The sequence below is a fragment of the Pongo abelii genome, chromosome 4 (genome assembly GCF_028885655.2).
Source record: "Pongo abelii isolate AG06213 chromosome 4, NHGRI_mPonAbe1-v2.0_pri, whole genome shotgun sequence".
Classification (NCBI taxonomy): Eukaryota; Metazoa; Chordata; class Mammalia; order Primates; family Hominidae; genus Pongo; species Pongo abelii.
The window spans coordinates 68,416,543-68,438,050 of record NC_071989.2 but is presented as its reverse complement, the minus strand read 5'-3'; the positions used below and the strand labels follow the sequence as shown (position 1 = coordinate 68,438,050).

The 21,508-nt window shown below is 35.4% G+C and overlaps 1 protein-coding gene across 6 annotated transcripts in view; it reads left to right on the top strand.

The window, feature by feature from the left end:
- Positions 1 to 21,508, top strand: part of PDE4D (phosphodiesterase 4D) — a 1,542,529-nt gene that overhangs the window by 1,223,324 nt on the left and 297,697 nt on the right. The window contains exon 1 of one of the 6 annotated variants that reach the window (XM_024247025.3): positions 9,376 to 10,121. The exons of the other annotated variants lie outside the window; for them this stretch is intronic. Within the exon in view, the coding sequence (XP_024102793.1) occupies positions 10,057 to 10,121 (65 nt within the window). The 5' untranslated portion in view covers positions 9,376 to 10,056. Of the gene's footprint in view, positions 1 to 9,375; positions 10,122 to 21,508 lie in introns of those variants that run through there. 6 annotated transcript variants of the gene reach the window in all.

Genomic DNA, 21,508 nt, shown 5'->3' with positions numbered 1-21,508 from the left:
AGTGGAAGAGATAATAGTACCTAGCTTGTGAGTTTGTTTTAAATGTTAAATGAGAGAACATGTGGAACATCTTACCCAGTGCCTGGCACGTGGTGAGCAATCACTAAATGGGAGCTCATCCTGTCATCTTCAGATTTCTCTTCTGGAGCCAGCAGGCTTGAATTCTGACCTGGTTTGTCCACTGAACTTGTAGGGGAATCACTTAGTGCCCTTCGGTCCTCTCGTCCAGTACATGGATATACAGCCTTCATGTGGTTGATACAAATACGAATGTGCTAATGCATCTTTACCAAAAAGAGAGGTAAAAGAAAAGAAGGATAATCCTGCCAGAGATACATATGCAAAGATCTGAAAGTAATCGAGGGTGAGGGGTTGCAGATTGGACAACACTTAGTAGCGGCTCCAGATAAGGTTCTTAGAGACTGGCCAGGATGCAGCCTTTTCATCCAGAGAAACAGCCATCGCATTCATAGACTGAGTGGTGACTGATTGACAGATTTTATAAGATGACACAAACACCCTCCCCATTGTCCTCCCAAAATGTGGGGAAACTCTTCCTGGAAAAGTTATTTCTTTGAATTGAGCTTCCAAAAGGTCCCTATTAGAATTCAAATACTCTATCTGGGTTGAATATCACATTGCATAATAGTTTCTCCAGATTAAGGCCATTTTTTTCTAAGTATTTAACAAATAATTTTTCGCTTCTTATCAATGATGCTGGCGTTGGCTCAGTGCCTACATAAGACTTCTTCCAGTGTATTTCTTTACCCTGGCAACAAGTTCCTTTTTCTTTGGGAGAATTTTTTTTTATTATAACACTATTGTAGGAACTCCTTTCTGGCACAGAAGGCATCTAAAGTAACTTTTAGAGATAGAGGCTTATGAAAAACAAGACAGAGGCAAGACTCAATTTTTGAAATCTAATTCCAGCCATGAAGCAAATGCCACAAAAGGGCACAGGAAGAAAATCTGTAAAGGGCTTATCTACCACTGTTGACCAAAGATTTATTCTGTTGTTAAGCAAATACCTTGTGAGCCAGATATTGTGCTAAGTATTCTGAATACAAAGATGAAGAAGCCTCATTCCCTGTTTTCAAAGAAACTCACAGCATTATGGAGGCCCAGGTTTCCATTTGGGCCTCCGTAATGCCTTGTGCTCTACCAAGAATGGTAAAACAATCCTTTCCAGTAGGAGTTCCTAGTTAGTGTCTTATAGTTAACCAAATGAAGAGAGGATGACCATATGGTGCTGATAAATTGAAAGGAATTAGGATGAACATCTAGAGGTTTGCATGGCCAGACACCTAATTCAAATTGCAGAGCAGCAGGATGGGAGGCGTAGTCCCGATTTAACTCTTGATCAAAAAGAGGGGTAAAAGAAAAGAAAGATAATCCTGCCAGAAATGCGTATGCAAAGATATGAAAGTGATCAAGAGCAAGGGAGTGCATGCTTTCTCATTTAATCCCAGAGGAACCCTGGGAGGATTCTAGATGTGCATATTGTCCTTATTGTGTAGAAGAAGGTATTGAATCTTAAAGAGATAATGCATTTTCAAAGCTTACACAGTCCAAATTGATAGCTAAACAGTGGCTGTGGGATTTGAATGCCCCTGTGATGTTCACTGTGTGTTGCCATACTCTGCAAATGTGTTATAAAATAATAATAAACAAAATTAACCTGAGATATTCCCAGATTGAATCAATCCAAGGAGACTGAACTTCTGAGTTTGTCTTGGAGTTAGTTGTCCTTTACTGCTACTTATGCTAGATTTTGAAGGGAGAGTAGGAAATATACTTAGCAGGGAAGTGGGAGAAAGGTGAGAGTTTCCCCAGGCAGGGGAAACAAAGTGAGCAGATTTGGGGCAAGGTGTGTGAGATTGTGTGGCTGGCAATATAGGGTGGGAAAAATTAGTTATCAAGGGCAAAGTTGAATAGTAGATTGAACCCAAATGGTAGAAGTTTTTATTGAACACACAAAAAAAGGCTGAAATTGATCCTGTAAGGAATATGAAGCTATGGAAGGCTTTTCATCAGAGGCTTTGACATTTTAAGGTTTGTGTCTTTGATAGATAATCCAAAGATAAGAGAATAAAACCTTAGATATATAAAATAGGAGTCAGGAAAACTACACAAGCTATGTGTAAAGGGAGTCAAGGGGACAGGATCCAAAGGAAGAAAAAAGCACAAACCAATTATTTTAAATCAAATACTAGTGCAGTAACATATATTTTTAAGTTTTAAAGCTGCTTTTCTCCATAGCTTATTGATTACTCTTTTAAAGCTTATTTTTAATAGCAGATATTATTTATTGATTCCTTACCATTTTCTAGATACTTTGCTAAGGTTTCACATGTCTTTTTTAGTCCTCCGAAAATTCTCTTCTATCTCCATTTTATAGCTGAGGAAACTGAAGCCAGGGAAGGTTAAATAATTTGTTTGCAATCAAACAACTAGTGATTGGTGGAATTTGGATTTGCAACCAGGCAGTCTGACTCCAAAGGCCTCTTCTTAACTTGATCCTACATACCCTTCCTAAATAGTAGGCGTTTTTCTCAGAGCAGCTCTTCTACATTAGAGAAAACTTATTTGTAATCTGTGATCAAGGAGAAACTGCCTGAGTTGCCTGGATTATTTTGGCATTTTTAGCATGTGCAAGAAAAATGTTATCAAATAAATGTAAATGTAAAGGTCCTGATGAGAGTTTACTTTCTAATAAAACAATTTTCAACATTTCCCATTACATCAGAAACTAAATTATTATTAAAACACATCTTGTGTGCATTTATTTTTGACAGGCTGCTTTTCACATCTTTTTTTTTTTTTTTTGAGCTGGAGTTTCGCTCTTGTCGCTCAGGTTGGAGTCCAATGATATGATCTTGGCTCACTGCAACCTCCTCCTCCCAGGTTGAAGCAATTCTCCTGCCTCAGAACTCCCAAGTAGCTGGGATTACAGGTGCCCACCACCATGCCCAGCTAAGTTTTGTATTTTTTTAGTACAGACGGGGTTTTACCGTGTTTGCCAGGCTGGTCTTAAACTCCTGACCTCAGGTGATCCACCCGTCTCGGCCTCCCAAAGTGCTGGGATTATAGGCATGAGCCACCGCGCCGAGCCTCAAATCTTATTTTAATGAAAACCTCAATTTATCTCACTGTTAGAAACTAGGGCTTCATTTGGCAATGTGGTCTTTCCAGTTGTTTAATCTCTTTCAAAAATCTTTTAAGAATTATTGAAGTAAGTTAATTTTAAATTTTTGCTTTATCCCTTAAGATTGGTATATAGAGTTAGGAACTACTTGATTAAATACAGGAAGCTACTATAAATTTGAAATAAGAATTAAAGTTATAATGTGACCAAACTGGATAAGCACTGATAACATTTGTATATATTTAAACAGAAAAAAAATAGTTAGAAGAATAATTTTTAAAAACCACACCAGATGTTGGTAAAGGCAAAGATATTTTTGCTCTTGACTTTGTCTATGAAAGTCAAGTGAATACTTTGTAAAGAATTGATGATGGATAAGGCAAGTACATTGATTTCTCAAGGTGTGAATTGTTGTCTTCAAACCTTGTGCTTCCGTGATTGTTTTTTCTTTAATAATGAGACATCTAGACCATAACTGGCTATGTGATTCTGAATCTACCTTTACAACTTAATCTTTATGATTCCACTATATGAGATATCTAGAGTAGTCAAATTCATACAGACAGAAAGCCAAATGGTGCTTGTCAGGGGCTGGGAGAAGAGGAGAATAGGAAGTTACTATTAATGAGTACAGGGTTTTCAATTTGGAAGGATGAAAAAGTTCTGGAGATGGATGGAGATAATCGTTGTGCAACAGGGGGAATGTACATTACACCACTGATCAGTATACTTAGAAAGGGTTAAAAAATGTCAATTTTACGTGATGTGTATTTTACCATAATAAAAAATACTTAGTATTTACCTATATTTAGAGTTGACATACAGTCATTTGATAAATAAAATTTGTAAATGTGTGTGCTTAGATAAACATAGAAAATTGTTTTAAAGTAAAACTTATAGATTTCTAGCTTTAAAACTGTGGAGAAACAATCTTCCTATGCCATTTTTTTCTTTAAAAAGTCACTCAAACCAATAATTAGTGCAAAAAACAGAAAGGTACATTTCATCTTTGAGGAAACTGTGAGATGTCTGTAACTCTAAGCCACGATACATAAAGATAGAAGTAGGAGGAGAAAAGGTCAATAACTTAACCAAATCAGAGAACAATACTAAAGTGAAGCAAACTGAGCTGCCCCAGTCCCCCAAAACATACTTTGGAAGATGGAAGAGTTCCAAATATATATGTGTATGAACATATATATTATATACACTTCTCCATAAGCCCTCACTCTTTTTCAGTGTAGTCAACATACTTTGCATCCCTTTCCATGGAAGACAGAGACTTTGGGATACTAGGCAGAGAGTAGGAGAAGGATGGCTGTATGTTTAACTTTATTTAGGACAATTAAATGAATGTCTGCAATGTGTCAGTAAGACCTTCAGCGTCCTTCTCCTACCCATAGCAGAATGCTAGGAAGCATATTTATATTCTTCTCTAGAAAAATAGAGATACCACAGAGGAAAAAATCTCTTACAAATAGTAACATTTGGAAGAGGCAAAGAAAATCCCCACTGGGCACTTGATGATGCTGCAGTAAAACTCCCAGCACACAAGCCTCACCCGTGCACTTAGAGCTTACTGTCACTTTCTGGGGTCTCATTCTTGTGTATGAATTGGGATCAGGAATCAATGCTGGAGTTTGAGGATACTACACTCATTGCTCTTGGTTTACATTATTTACATGTATTTCTTTAATAAAATTTAAATATTTAATTCAACATAAGGTTAAATTTGCAGAGATGCATTTAAGTTTAGAATAAAGAAGAACAAGAAATGTGAAAGAGGGACAAGAGGAGAGGCAGAATGCAAAGGAAATACAGCAGCACTTAGACAATTTTAAATTAGATAATTTAAGTTTTCTTCTGAAATCCAGTATTGAATTAGTGCAAAATTCTGAAAGTCAATTACAAAATTCATTTTATGTCAACATTACTGACTCCATGCACAAATGTTTATTCTAGTTTTAAAAACTAGTGTTCTTTACCTTTTAATAGCCAATGTAATTTGTTGACAAATATTGAAATTTATACGTTACCAGAGGTCTTACGTATTGTTAACTTTTAAAATGATCATTTGTTAACCAGTATTGCCTGTTGAGGCAATCAAAATGTCATCTGTTGCATAGGTAACAGGAAACTACCATTACTCATGTTGTGAGATGGTCAAAGACCTTATCATACTTTATGGCTAACAAACTCATGATGTTGTCATATATGCCCTCATCACAGTGTTTGTGATACCTAAAAGTTAGTGCCTAAAAATTAGAAACAAGGACAGTGAAGTTACATTGTTTAATCCTGCATATCTTAAAGATCTAACTTTTTCTAGCTGTTAAATATGTTTATCATTATACTAGTAATGTACATGCACCACTTGTATTAAATTAATTCATTGCCACTGTCCAACTAAAGAGGATGGATGAATTTTAAAAACTTCCAAAAACTTGGTAGCATTTTTTAATCTCTTTCTCTTCCTCTTTTCTGTCTTCCACACACACACACAAACACACACATACACATACATACATGCACACATACACATCATGAAGAGCAAGCTTTGGAATGAAATATACCTGGGTCCAAAAATTTTGAACAAATTGTTGACTTTCTTTATGTATGAAGTTATTATTATCACATCTACTTTGGAGGGATGTTGTGATGTATAAGTAAGAAAGTATAGTCTACTTAGCACGTAGGTAATTAATAATTAGTAGTGATTATTATTATCCTAACCTGACAGTTTATGAAAGAGGTAGGAAATCTGAAGATAGGAAAGCCTTCAAAATATAATACTCTGGACTTCTTCTTTGGGAATTAAGGAATGTAGCTCCAAGCAAGGTTCATGCCAGTAGGAAAGTCCTTGAATCCAGTTGTATTCCTAGTAAGTGTAATAAAATAAAAGAAACCTCTAGAAATTGCCTCAGAATTCCCCTCCAGATAAGGAAAATAACACAATATTTCTCAATAATGAGGAACTGCTACAGGAGTTCAAAGTGTCTTATTCTCATTAACGTTAGAGTACAATAGAGAATAGCAGGAAACTGTAAAAACTGCAGTCCCCTGGTCTTTTTTTCTAAAAAGTTAGTTTGACATATCTGGAGTACTGAATTTCAGCATATTTGAGAGGCCTGAATATTTAGTTGATATATAATATGGCTCTAAGAAATATGCTCATGATAGATTGGAAAGTATAGAATATCTATTTTAATCTGAAAATAGGAATTTAGAGAACAGAAGATTTGATAGTAGGCAGTGTATTTGAAAATTGTAATACTTGAGAAAACCTGAGTTGTATAGTAAAATTATTCCGTAACACCTCATTCAATTGGCTTCATTTAATGTTTAATGTTTAATTCATGGATAAATGTCATAAGTCTCACAAGTCATGCTCACCATTGAATGATAAGAGAAAGGGAGATCACATTTTAGGTGCGCACAATCTACCTGTATGCAATTGATGCTTTCCATGTAAGTGTTGCCAGGTTGTATCGGGGCACCATTAGCGGTATGAGACAGACTTTAGGAGTTATTTTGGACTCTTTTTTTTCTATTAATATATACTTATATTTTGGGGGCAAATTATACCAGAATATTAAATCTATTTACAGAATAAATATAAAGTTACCTTTTATATTCAGTTTAAGTTTTTTTAAAAAGTGAGTCAATTAAGAAAAATATCAAATCATGGTATAGATGGAATGCTAATATGGAAAGAATTATGAAGGTGGTGTTATGACTGAAGTTTCAGAAACATCAAATGACATAGTCATTTGATTCAACAAAACATCTGCAGATGGATGACCCAATGGATGTATATATACATCTGTGGTACAGTCTATTGAAATGTGGTAACAACCAGAAAGTAAAAGGTCCATACATTATACAATTCAGTACAACAGGGAAATACTGAGAAATAATCGCAGCTTCTGGATCAAAAGCATAGGCCACATGGTTCCTAAATCCAGTCTCCCCATATTCAGGCCTCCTCATCAGCCTGCATGCCATCATATGCTTGCATGCTAACAGGAATTTGGAGGGAAATACCATATCTTTTCCATTTGGGGAAGCTTTTCAGAGGGAAAACTACAGGATGCTTAGATTACAAAACATTCTTTCAGAAATGTTCATGTGAGAAATGGTCTTACAAGTGGAGAAAACTCTGTAACATCAAATACATACTATTTGTTTTTTTATTCTGTCACTACCTTAAATATTAGGAGTAGAAGCAAAATTTAAATTTAAATCTCAATGGTCTTACAACACAGTGCATCTTTCTTTCTCTGTAATGGCAACCTTGATGTACCAATCCAAAAACTTTGAGCATTCTGGTTAGTTCCATACATTGTCAGATTCCCCACTTAAGTTTGTTTTTGCTGAGGGAGAGGGGCGATTTCTTAGTCATTATGGTACTATTATACAGTCTTTAGTAGACGCCCAATAATTGTGTTAGGTTTTCAGAGAAAGATTCTTGGAAGATGTAAAACGTTGGGCAAGTAAGCAAGGAACAGCACATGGGGCTGCACTAAACTGTGTGTGTGACAGAGAAGGGAGTGGCATCAGGCTAAATCATCTCATTGGGACATGGATCTGGGGGACAGTAGAACACAGGCTAATTGTTTCTGGAGAGTTGAAAACTCAACATTCAGACATTATGTTCTCTGATCATTGTCATTTTCTTTCTGAAATGGCAACTGGAAGCTATTTGGTAGACCTTAAATGGAGAGAACAGTGTTTCAAATAAATAGTAGTTGCCTAATTTTACTTGGTTTGCTTTTGTTGTTTCTTTTCCCACATTTAAATTCCAATAAGAAAAAAATTAAACCTCTTCCTCTAAATCCCCTCTCCCCTAAAAATGATTAGTCTCACAAACCATTTAAATTTCCAAAAAATTACGTGATTAATTAACCTGCTTTAAAATGCCAGCAATATACTAGACATGGGACAGTGCTAAGAAAGTGTGAATGTCCCCTGGCAGTCATAAGGAAACTGAAAAGCTTAAGGGGATAACTATGTGGAAAGCAATTTATTGGCATTTACCGTAAGAGGCCTGAGAGTCATTGAAAGAAGACTAAGTCACAAATGCACCTTGAAGTGTGACCAGGGGAGCAGATGAAGGGTTTGTTGTAAGAAGCAGCCAGAGCCTCTGGCGGATGCCGTACTACATTTTCCAAGTTGTTTGGGTGGGTCACAACTGCACTCCAACATCCTGTCTGCAAATGCTAAATAAACACCAAGTTCACGTCAGACTAGAGAACCAACGTACTAACTAATGCCATTTAAGCAATCAGAATGCTTACATTATTTTCACTTGGTAATTCACATCCAAAATAATTGAAGTTGGCACACCCAGAGGAGTATATATCCTCTGTGTAGATGTTCAGAGAGATAGGCAGGCTGGTCAACCGTTCCTTCTGTTAGGAGCAATTGGAATCAGCTTAGATTGTATCTACTGTAATAGAAAATATTTTATATTTAGGAGGTGGGAAAGGTTTTGGCCTTCAAAATAATAAGAGATATTGACAAGATATAAAGCTTCATTCCTTACTGAAGAGCTGTTAAGGATTAGCAAACCCAAGTCTCTGTGTGTAGAGATGAATGAAATTTGCATATTTTTTTAAAAAAATAAGGTTTAGAAAACATTGTGCAAGGGAACAGCCTTAATACGTGCAGCCACTTGTCCAGGAATAATACATTCGATTTTTCAGTTTAAAATTCCAGTATGTTCTGATCCAAGGGTGCCTGTTACACTCTGCTGAATTTTTAAGAGGTAATTTACATTTCTACAACAAACTCCAAAGCATGACATTTCATTACATCCGCTCAAAATGAACAGCTGCTAAGTCATCAAGTTCTCTCAACTTTGCTTCTAAAGAGAAAGTTTAGTTTTAGTGCTTCAGTGAAGTACTTTTTTGAAAGAATGACTTATAAAATTCATTTATTACGGTAAATAAACAACTTAATGGCAAGGGGTGTGTTCCTTATAAAGGTGCTCACGGAATGTTACCCAGAATAACACAGACATCTCATTTCCCAGAGAAGGAAATGGTTTTATAAGTTTTGTGAGGTCTCTTGTCTGCTTGGCCGGTTTACAGTGCTGGTCTCTGGAGCTGATCCGCCCCTTTGCTTTGTAAGTCTCAGCAATTGACGAGGCTAGGCTGGGCGCTGGGATTTTTTTTTTTTTTTTTTTTTTTCCTTTCTCACTGCCCTGCGGTGTTTTGAACTGCCTTCTTGCAGACGTCATACAGCCCTTGAGGGATAGTTTCTGCCTGGTGAGATTGAATGATAGTTCTCATTCACAAAGCCCTGGATTCTAAGCAGGGACACACAGAAATTACTTTCGCAGGTAAATCAGCCCACCCAGCCAAAGTGTGGAGAGCTTTGTTCCTTGGCTGACTTCTTTGCTCCACGGAGAGGAGTGTTTTCCTGTGCTTGCCCTGAAATGGAACTTCCTTGACAGCTCTCCCGTGTTACAGTACCTGCCGGTCATTTTCTTTTTCTTTCTCTCTACCTGCGCTCTTCGAGTGTCAGAAACCTTTAAATCTGTTACTATGGAATTGCAAAAAAGAGATCAAGTGACTCTTTCACTATGCTGGTTTCCCTTGTGACCCAGATGAAGAATCAATTCAGAATTCAGTTCCTCCCTTGGCATTGCAAGATACAAAAGAAACTGTCACTTCCTAACAGCCTAGTACTGGAGTAAATTTAGTATGAAGGAAGAAAGCGCTCCTGCGTGTTAGAACCTTGCCCATGAGCTGGACCGAGGACAGGAGGTGGACTCCAGGAAAATTGGATTTCTTCAAGCAGCCTCCCTTGGAAATGGAATATCTTTAAAATCTTCTTTGCAGAAAGACAGTTAGAATGTATTAATCAGAATAGTTGAAGACTTATTTTCCTTTTTATTTTTTTTCAAAATGAGCATTATTATGAAGCCAAGATCTCGATCTACAAGTTCCCTAAGGACTGCAGAGGCAGTTTGGTAACGTGCTTTTCTCTCATGCTTTTCCCCTTTTCTGTTTTAAGATTGACGTACTCCTTGAGTATTTAGTAAGTTGTGTGATGTCGAGGCTTTGTGAAAGAAGGCAGTATTGGCGGCGCTTTTGTTCTTTATTTTGTTCCCAAACTCATGTGCTTTAACCAAATGGGTGCTGATTTTTTTTTTAATTCCTCTTGGACTGTAACAATTTATCTGATGATAATTTTTAAAGGAGGAAAGAAACTTGCAAATATGTTGGGAGTTTTGAAAATGAAAACTTGTCATTTTTCAGTGTCTGATTCAGTTGCTTGTTTTCTTATCTTCTTTGCTTGCTGCAAGCAGGCTGGTGGTTGACAGGCTTTGCCCTTGTCTTTAAAAGCAATACCCTCACTTTTAGCACAGATGTGTTAGAAATTAATAATGTTATTTATATTTAATCATACGCATGAAACAAACTTGAATTTAACTCTGGCTAAATGTATATCAAGTTGCTTATCATTCAATCATCTCTTATGTTTTATTTTATTAGAAATGATTCCTAGTAATTATATTTTTGGTTATTTTAATGCTTTTACTCTGATGAAAAATATGTCAGTTTCAATGTATTCTAATGTTCTATTATTTCCCCAATGGTGATTTGATATGCTCATCAGCATATGGCATGGCCCTTAAGGAGTATTTTCCAACAAAGTAACTTTTTTTTCTACAATAGATATTTACAAAATACTTTTATGGCTATTTTAGGGGTTAGTCTTATTTTGTTTTTCTTAGTGATTGATTATAAATAACTAAGCTCACCTCTTTGAAATGGAAATAGTCATACCTCAGACTGGGGAAATAAAAGCCATGATTGAAGTGAGGTGGTTGAGAATAGGAGAAAAACAGGCCAGCAAAATATGCATTATCATGTGAGCAGGCCAACACACATGTAAATAAATTATTTGCGTCAGGAATTTAGCTAGTGTTTTTGGATAGGTTAGCCTTTGCTGTTATTGTAGTGTTTTACAGTCAATCAGAAACAAGAATTGCCCCATCCACAGTATTTCTGTGAGTTTTAATAAATTATAGATGAAGATTTTGTCTCTTAAGTTACTTGCCATTTCTTACAAAATAACACGTGCAATAAATTATTCCTTGAGTTTATTTAAAGAAAAGATTGCATCTGCAAATAAATTCGGAGAGTCCTGTCCTTTTTTTCCCCAAACAATAAATACTGGAAAATCCTTAAAATCCTTGTATGAATTACCATAGATAATATAAATCACCAACATGAGTAAACAGAATTTATAATATACATGAATTTTACTCATTTATAATTTATACCATTCCTATGTGAAAAGATGATACTACTTAAAAAATAGTGTTTAACCAAACTATTTCTCTTTTTATCTAAACTGCCAGGAGATGTAGTTTCAAATTTAGGTTTCAATTGGAAATAATTTGTTCATTTCAGGAGATGAGTAACATTGACACCCTTTGCCTGAGATTATCATAGTCTATTTTTATCCACAATTATTATATTTTTTGTTTTAAATTGTATGAGATATTTTCATAAATCAGGCCACAATTTAAAATGCATTTTTAAATATATTGATTTGTTCATTGTATATTGTTCCATTTAACTAAAAATATTCTCCTTAGACTTGGGGATAGAATGATTTTTGTGTAAGAAATAAATCTCTCTCTATATATGAATGATTCTTAGATTTAACTACACACTATAGAAACCTCTCCAGTTATTAATATTACATCTGACTTAATAATATAACTGCTTGGGTATATCACTGCAGCTGCCAAATAATCTGGCCTGAGGGTATAATCAGCTGTAGTAACAGTTTTGCCATTTTATTATCCTTCTATCAGTCAAATATTGTACACATCTATTACATTTATTTATTTAATTACATGTGTAAAATCAATATAGATTATAGATTTGGCATATAGAGAAAATATATGTTTGTGTGTATATATATGTATACACACACACGTACTTACTTGAGCATTAAAAAAACCCAAACGGCCTCTCTTCTTGTGCCTCTGCACATAAAGGCCACAAGGCCTCAAATTGCTCAAAGGGACAATGTTTTCTCACCAGTGTTCCTGTCCGCATTTCTCCACCACCACCCTACCCTCATTCCTTTTCGGTTGACTTCCCATGAGAGAGACCTAAAACTTTGCCATTTATCTCTTTTTCAGAGGTTTATTTGTTTTCAGGTTGATCTCCAAAATACTTTGTTCTTGGGACCCATCTTTCTGGCTTTACCATCTTCACTCTGATTACATAAATCTATTTTGTGTTCCATTGGTCTACTTTCTCCAAAGCTGTCTACTTTCTTCCAGGATTCCCCAAAGCCAAACATTACGTTTGGAAGTTTGTTGTATTGTGCAAGAATCCAATGTTTTGGATTACTTCTTTACCTTTTTCTATTTGTTTCTCTCCAAGTATCATAAAAAGCAGTCCACACTAACTTGTCCTTACAGCCTTAATTAAACTGCTATGAGATATTCACATTTTAAATGGGATTTCATGGCAAACTTGTATTTTATACCCTTCCTCTTATTAAAGGTCAGCCTATTGTAATTAAAATTTTATTAATTTCAAGACAAAATACAAATAACCTTAAAATTAATCTATTTGTCTCTTTGTAACATAGGTGTCCAAATTTAGGGTTTATATAATAAAGGTATATACTAGGTTGCTTTTATTTAATGAACAGTTATTTATATGCCAGGTTCTAGCAGAAAGTTATTATAGTATTTATTCTTAAGCATTATTTAAAAAAAAGTGCCTGCATGAAATTGAGAAAAACTTTATATATTTTCTTATGCTCATAAAGTTAATAAAATTAGCAGATTCATTGATTGCAGAATTGTTTGCCTTTCTTGCATATCTTAAATTCAGATTTAGTCAGTTGTTATATACTATGAAAATATTACCTTACATATTCCTTGATATCTTTTTAACACTTTTATAAACATTTATAAACATTTCCCAGGGATACTTCTCATTAATGTAATTAAGACTTGTGATTTAGTTTAAGTAAGTAAAACATTATTAGTCTTACAAATATAAATATAAAGAGAAGTTTAGTCAATGGAAGTGGACTTTTTTCTTTCCTGCTGTCAGAACAGTGTTTAGGATTTATGTGTTACATGTAAGATCATTCATTATGTAATCTGAAAAAAAAAGAGATGCTATTCTTCAAAATATGACTAGTTGTTTTTAAAGCAAATTTTAAAATTGGTTATTGTATATGTAATAGTACTTACACTTTTCATTATAAGTATTATTATGTAATAAGTATACATGTGATACTTAGGTTTGTAGATGTAGAAAAAATTCTGGAAGACTCTGTCCAAGCTTTTGGTAGTGGTTATTTTTTAGGAGTAAAAAAAAAAAAAAATGGTAGGAGTGAAGGTAGGGGGGACTGCCTCTCTTTTCTTCACTGTATTTGCATATTGTATGTAGTTTTTATCAATAAAGTATTATATATGAAAGTTTAAAATATTAAAAATATACCTACTATATGTATTAGCAAGCTCATCTTTATATATGCCAATATCTACTTATCCATTAAACCACAATTTGCTCAGGGTATAAAATATGCAAATGAGTATTTCAGTACTGGGTGGATACAATTTTCTGAATTTTCTTGCAACTCTGACCAATGGAGGATTATAATTTTTTTATTAGCTCTTTTCTCTTAAGGTTGTAAAAATCTAGGCGAGCTTAGCATTCTTATTTTGGCCTCATGATCACGGTGGAAAGCGTTCGTATAAGCTAAAATGTCCAATTTTATAATTGAGAATCAAAAAGATGGAATAACATTAATATGTTGGAAGGAAAATAACCCATTAACCCCATTATTCCATCCTCAGTTATTCTCATTTTCAACTTACCTTACGTATCTTAAATAGCTGTAAATACTCTTTCTGTACTCTGCTTCTTCATTTAACATATAATATTTTTCTATTTTTGGCCAGGCGGCGTAGCTTGCTCCTATAATACCTGCAATTTAGGAGGCCGAGGCAGGCAGATCGCTTGAGGCCAGGAGTTCAAGACCAGCCTGGCCAAAATGGCGCAACCCTGTCTCTACTAAAAATACAAAAATTAGCCGGAGTGGTGGTACATGCCTGTAATCTCAGCTTCTTGGGAGGCTGAGGCATGAGAATTGCTTCAACCCAGGAGGTGGAGGTTACAGTGAGCCAAGATCGTGCCACTGCACTCCAGCCTGGGTGACAGAGCAAGACTCTGTCTCAATTTAAAAAAAAAAAATCTGTTTTTCTAATACTTATAGCTTTCATTTTATTGAGTGTCTTATGAATGAGAGCTCTATCAAGAATTTTACATATATATTATTTAGTTCTTATTACATATTGAAAAGAAGGAGTTGTTAATCCTAATTTTACAGGTGAGAAAATGATTCTGTGAGATGAAATAACTTGAGCAAGGTCATAGGCTGGGGTAACCCAAGTCTGTCTACCTCAAAGAACATGCTCTGGTTCTTCAGCTTGTTGCCTTCTTCTACTGTCTATATAATTATCTTTTTTAATGGCCATAAAAGTGTTCATGTTGTGAATATTTCTAGATGCATTACAGTATTTGGCAGTTCTCTTTTCAGAAGTATGGTAGCCTATGAAATTTAGGGTTGACATTGTTGGTTGTTGAAAAATAGCTTTGTGAAAGGCTCCTGTAGCTTGTAGGCCATTATATTCTCTACTGGTAGCAAATAAGGTCCTCTGGTCTTTATAACAGACAATAAAGAACAAAAGGCCAATGCCTCACAATTTTGAATAGATTGTCTTTCCAATTATATTAGCAAGTTTTTCTGTTCTCTGCAAGCTCTGTAAGGCTTCAGGTTGGAAACAAGTAGTACATATCAGATTTTGTATGACGTTTAAGATCAGCTTTGAAAAAAGTATGCAATCTTCCTTCCTATTTCTTTTATCTTAGAAACTTGTAAATAGGCAAACAAATGGAATTCTCATATTTTCTGCCTGTGCAATATATATTATGATTTGGTTTAGGTATGTGACTACTGTCGAAGTTGGTTCAGGGTTTTGAGCATGAAGTAAACTTTTTTTGGTCCTATTACCCAAGTTAGTGGTGCATCTGTTATGAAATATACTTAAAGATACACAGCTTTTAGAAATGATTAAGATACCTTGAAATATTTGATGTATTTAAAACATAACTAGAAAAACACAGAGTGGATCACAGATAGGTTTACTCCTTAAAGTCATGAAGTACGAGATTCCCTGGAAAAAGCTGTTTGTCCACTGTACTTCTAACATGCTCTGTGTCCCTGGAGGAGTCACCTAGTCCCTCTGAAGCCAAGTCTACTGTCCTGTAAAATAAAAGGGGCAAGGCAGGTCAATGGATTTTAAACATGTTTATTTCAATGGAACATTTTTTATTAATGAAATGTGAGTTGAAGTTAATATAAATGAATATTTATACTGTAAGTTTTAGATATAAAATCATATATAAATTCAATATATAGATATAATTTTTAAAAACATAGATATGTGTGAAATATATAAGTAAAAAAATAAGCACACATAAAACAATAAAACAGCCACTGAGTTTGTACATTTACCCCCCACCCCAAATTCAAACCCTCTCCTTAAAATACCTCTAAAGACTTTAGGATTCCAAGGAATATTGTTTGAAAACCACTAAGCTAATGACTGTTAAGATCACTTACAGTTTTACTCTCTGCAGTGCTGCCTTACCATGGGAGAGTCATTTGTGTATTCTGTATCTCTATATGGATTGGGATAAACTCGTAGGTAATGTAGCAGTTCAAATACCTCTGCCTTATAAGACTTTGAAGTTATGGAACATTTCCCACTTCTGAGATATCACAGAAGAGTTATCACTATAATAGTTAAGATCTATTCATTTTATTTAGCATCTTATTTTTTACAAGTTTATTTTAGGCTTATCTGGAATGAGAAAATCATGCATTAAACACTGTATGATGCATAGCTGATAATTCAGGAAGTGAGTATGTTTGTTGGTAAAGAAATGCTGAATTGGTATTAAATTCTTCAGAAGAAAGATGCTTCTTTTGGTATTTCAAAGTGGGGTTCTCCACCCTCTTTTTCTATCATGTCAACTGGCTGTGGTTATGTGTGCAATAATACTTAGTCCTGACTGCAACTCTTTTTTTTTTCTTCCCCACGGATCTGGGGCACACCATGGTTTTGGCCTTATCATTAAAACTTGCCTTTTGGCAGAGGTAAAGGAATAGCTCACTTAGTAGTTCCTCTGTCAATCATTCCAATCATGTAATGAATTCTTTTGAATCAGAAGAGATGATGACATGAAGGTAACCATGAGTATAGGAATAGTTAGTCATGGATCCACCCAACCATTACTAGCAAGATTGAGAAAAGTAGATTCTAAGATGAAACTGAAGAGGAAGAATATTAATGAGGCCTCTAAGGAGTTTTTAACTTTTTTAGGGAAAGATGCTGAGCGATATGTATAAATATTCCCAATAATACTAATACTAAACATATAGAATTGTCAAAGTCTAGATAAAAGTAAAGAGAATAGGGCCTGAGGGATATTAGCTAGGTTGGTGAGGAAGATAGTCACAAAGAAAGCACAGTCTTAATAAAAAATCAATATAGATTTCCTTGGAAGCCTTTCCAGAGGTGATCCAATATCTCATAAGATAATACAGGGGTTGAAGGTGTATTAGAAAATGGACAGAAGTAAGGTATACTTCAGTCACAAGCACCAAATCTCTGCAGGGATTGGTGCCTATGGGAAGGGCTGGGGTACCACATGGGGCACGATGACAGCAAGCCTGGGTAAGACAGTGTTAAATATAACTGTGTACAGGTAACTAACTAATGAGAGCCTGTGCCAGTGATATGTCTCAGCTCTCAAATTGCCTAGTTCTTTGTCAAGTTTGACCTAAATTAGAAAGCATTTCAAAAGTATGGAAAGTAGGAAGAATGCCAGAACCTATGGATGCAGTTTTTTAGCATGACAAGGGCAACATTATAAGTATTTATTATCTGTCCTAAGCCTTCTAAGGGGATTGGCTCCCTAATGAGCATCCTGGGTGATGGCTGAGGATGCGAATTAGAGAAGCTAACAGAAGGGTGAACTTCTCTTCAGAATAAGAGTTAGAAAAACACAAGGGAATATTTCAAGAGAAGAGCTGGGGAAGTGTGGCAAGAAAAAAGAGATTATAGAGAGACCAATATGGAAGAATTCCAGCCTAGTTTGAGCTAAGCATCCACCATCTAGCACCCTACCCTGTTTAATAACACTGGCAACCTCTGGGCAAAAGCTGCCATTAATGAAACTCAGTGTAGAGGACATTTGCTCCCCATCTCAGCCCTAAGAATTTCTGCCATAGGATAAAGGGGGTCACCTGCAAGCCCTTCCATTTCCCTACTACACATGAGGAAGAATAAGAAATTAGAAAACTAGAAACTAGGTTTAGAATGTATGCACACCAAGGATTGCATCTTCCAAAGCACCCTTATAGGAAGCAGTCCTGATGTTTTAAACCCACACAGTTAGGAAGTTTTCTTTATATCTAATACAAATCTTCTTTGCTTAAATTCTAACCCATTTCCTTTTAGTTGTCAGTAGATATAATGAGAGTGAATCAATAGATCAACCAATTCTTCTTTATGGCCTTTGAAAACTGCTAGTGAGTGACTTCTTGGTCTTTTTTCATTTCATATTGCAAAATATTCATTCTAAATTGTAAAATAGATGGCACCAGTGTGACTTGTTAAAAGAAATGTTTCATTAAACATAATTTCAGTGTGTAATTGTTTTCAGACTTCCTAGAGAAAAGTGCTCCCATTGTACCTAATTCTCTTTCTTGTTTAAAATACATCAAAGATGAGAAATTGAGCTCTTTTTAGTGAACTTGCTTGAGACATTCATATGGAATACAGAAAATAATAATTCCTAACATTCATGATGTCATTCCATTGCAATGTGGTGCAGAGTTTTTTCTTTGCATCAAGGAATTTATATGACTGATACTTTTTTAGTCAGGATAAATTACTGTAAAATGTGTCCACTTTTAACCAATGGCATTCTAACATGGGATAGGCAAGTGCAGGCTGTGATTTTTGCTCTGATACTGCAACTTTGTTATAGAATAGCAAGTAACTGATTGGCAGCTAGATCACCAGCTAGCTGGAGACAGCAGCTCCTAGGTCTATAGTCATAATTGGAGTCATAACCTTATTAATGATGATAGCTACAATGTATTGGGCATCTACTCTTTGACAGACAATGAACTTAGTACTATATACAGTTGAGCTCATTTTATCCTCAAAGCAACTGTATGAATAAAACTTGAAGTGGCACAGCTTATAAAATTACAGTGCTGCAGAAAAATCCTGGTCTGTCGAAACTACATCCCATATTTGTTGTTGCCATTGTTGTTGTTGTTCTTATTGTTTTGTTTGCTTTTCCTCACTATCTAAACTGCTTTGGCTACACATAGTTCTGTTTCATGGTATTAGAAAAGTAGTCAACATGCTGCTACTTATACTTTTCCTTCCTGTCCTAGACTGTTCAAGTTTCTTCTTTTAATCTTACGTATATCAAGAACATGTTTGCCTATGGTATTTGTCTGCCTTTCCCCCCAAGATTTGTATACAAGCCTCCAACCGTGAGCCCTAGAGATATATTGAGAAATAGAACATGGACTTTGACATGGCTCCATTCCTTGGAAATCTAGCTAGTTCCTGACTCGTTCAGCTTATTGACTCTCTTCCTCTGGTCAGACTATAAATTGCACTGTTTTCCTTCTCTCTGGCATTTGACCAGTTAGTAGCACCATAAAACCTTTGAAATAAAAGAGACCACAGAGAATAACCTATAATCTGATTTTCCCCGCCCCTAACCCCAGTGTGGAGCTGGAAACATTTTGCTAGTCTTTAACATTTCCAGTCAAGTAGGGTCAAGAAAAACTGTTAAAAACAATGTCAATGCTTAAGTGGTAAAAAGATTTGTTGAAGAATATATATATATATATATATATATATATATATTTATTTAGAGACAGGGTCTCACTGTGTTTCGCAGGCTGAGGTACAGTGGCTATTTACAGGTGTGATCATATGCACTACAGCCTTGAACTCCTAGTCTCAAGAAATCCTCCTGCCTTAGCCTTCCCAGTAACTGGGACTACAGGCATACAACACCATGCCTGGCTGGAGAAATATTTTTTTAACTTCAAAAAAGAAGTTTGAGCTGAAAAAGAGAGCTAAAAATTAGTCTGTCAGGCAAATGTGTGAAAGCAGTTCTATTATAATTTGTATTGAGCTATAATGTAATTCCTAAACTTATGTCATATAGCTAAGTAAGTAGCTGTAATTCGCATCTTGAAATTTTAAATTTACTTCTTTCCTCTCAATATAGTCTTTATCCGAATTAAAAATTGTGGCGATTTGTATTTATTGTGTACTTAACTATGTGCCAGGCACTGTGCTGTTCACTTGACCTAATTATCTCATTAGATCCTCATGATGAATCCTAGACAGTACTCATTAGTCTTATTCCTCAGACTGAGGCCTAATGAAGTAAAGTGGCTTGCCTAAATTTGAGTGGAAAATAAGATAATTTCATAATTCGCATATTTTCTTAATTATAAAATGTTACCTTTAGCAATGATACATATGTTAATATGTTCAATGAGTTGATCTACCTGAAGTGCTTAGCACATGGCTGGCTCCTTGTGAGTGACCAGGAACTGGTAGCTTATATTATGCATTTTTCAAGTTTACATATTGGTATGACTTTCTAAATAATCAAGAACTCTAAATGTGAAAGCTGATTCATTTTGTAAGGGTTTCTTTTCCATAAGGCAGTCTTTTTTAACACAGTCAGAATTAAGCATTTATATAGAGCTAGGTATTCCAGATAAATCACATTAATAGTGTGATTCAAAGAAGGCACACTGCTATCTAGGTGGGTCAAAGAAGTAAACTACTTAGTGGAGGTGGCAAAATAAGAAGTGGTCAGTTGGAAGCTAAACCACCTCTGATTTAGTTATTTAAAACTCAAGGAGAATCCTCTAGGGAAGCACAACTAGGCAGGGGTTTCATCTGAAAGGAATGGCCAGGTACCTGAGCATTATCTCTAGGTGCATCTTTGTAAAAACTTTTTCCATGTATCTTTCCTACTGGGTGCCACCCTGTGGCTTGGTCCTACGGTAATCACACTGTCAAGCATTCCCTACCTCTCCAAATCCCTTACTCTTCTAGTCCTAAGGTGCGTTTTCGGTTGTGTGATTCACAGATTATTATCTCCCTGGAGCTCAGCCTCATCATCTCTATAAGACCAGACTGAGAAGGACTCCTTTTTCCTTTGTCCTGCCATCCCAGCTCAGCACAGAAGGCTTAAGATGCTTTCTCCATCATTTCTAAAGGACAACAGACAAAAACAGAGACCTGGTTAGGTCTGTTCTTGTGGCGTGAAGTGTAAGGATGAGCTGAACAGCCATAGGGGCTAGAAATGTCAAGAATGCCATACGTTAGAGCAGGCATTTAGCATTCCTGTCTCTGATATCTACTATTTTATTATGAGTAGTTACCAAAACAAAACAAAACAAACTGTAACCGCATTATTTTGTTATAATTAACAACTGCACATTGGGTTAAGTGTGATTGAGGGTGGAGTTCACCAGCTTGGGAAAAAAAATTAACCATTAAAGATTCCCTGAGTGTTTTGCTTTAAAAAGAGATAGCCCAATTACTTTTCTGTGTTTTGTTAAGAGTCTACTAGTATATGAATTAGTAAGAGCTTCTAGGGTAATGTAAAACACATAAAAAAGCAAATTTGATGTTAGCAGACAACTTTTTAAAGGTATTCTTGTAATTGAAAAAATCATTTTACATACATAGGAATGAAATTTTACGCTTACCTAGAAATATATGTGAAATCCCTCCATTATTGCAAGATCTTTTTCATGTAAATATCAAAAGAATTAGACAGTCTGCATTGTTTAAAACCAAGATAGCTAATCTTCTTAATCTATGGGCAACTTGTAATTACGAATAGCAGTAGCTGCCTGGAATAATGTACTGAGAGCTGCGTTGGTCTGAGAGAAAATGTGCTGGGATCCATTGGTGATCTCTGCCAGACAGAAGAGGGACATAGTGTGGCTGCTTGCCATTTAAATGGCCTTGATGATCTCATCATAACTCTATATATCTGATCTCACCATTAAATTTGCATGCAAATAAAGTCATTGTAGCAGAAACAGGTTTTATGCATACGTACAAATACATGTGTATTTTTGATATGTTTTGGCTATTTGTCACCTATGAAGAACGTATAAATATTGTAAACAGAAAAACTCTTTTTGGACGTTGCAAATGCAAAAAAGAAAAAT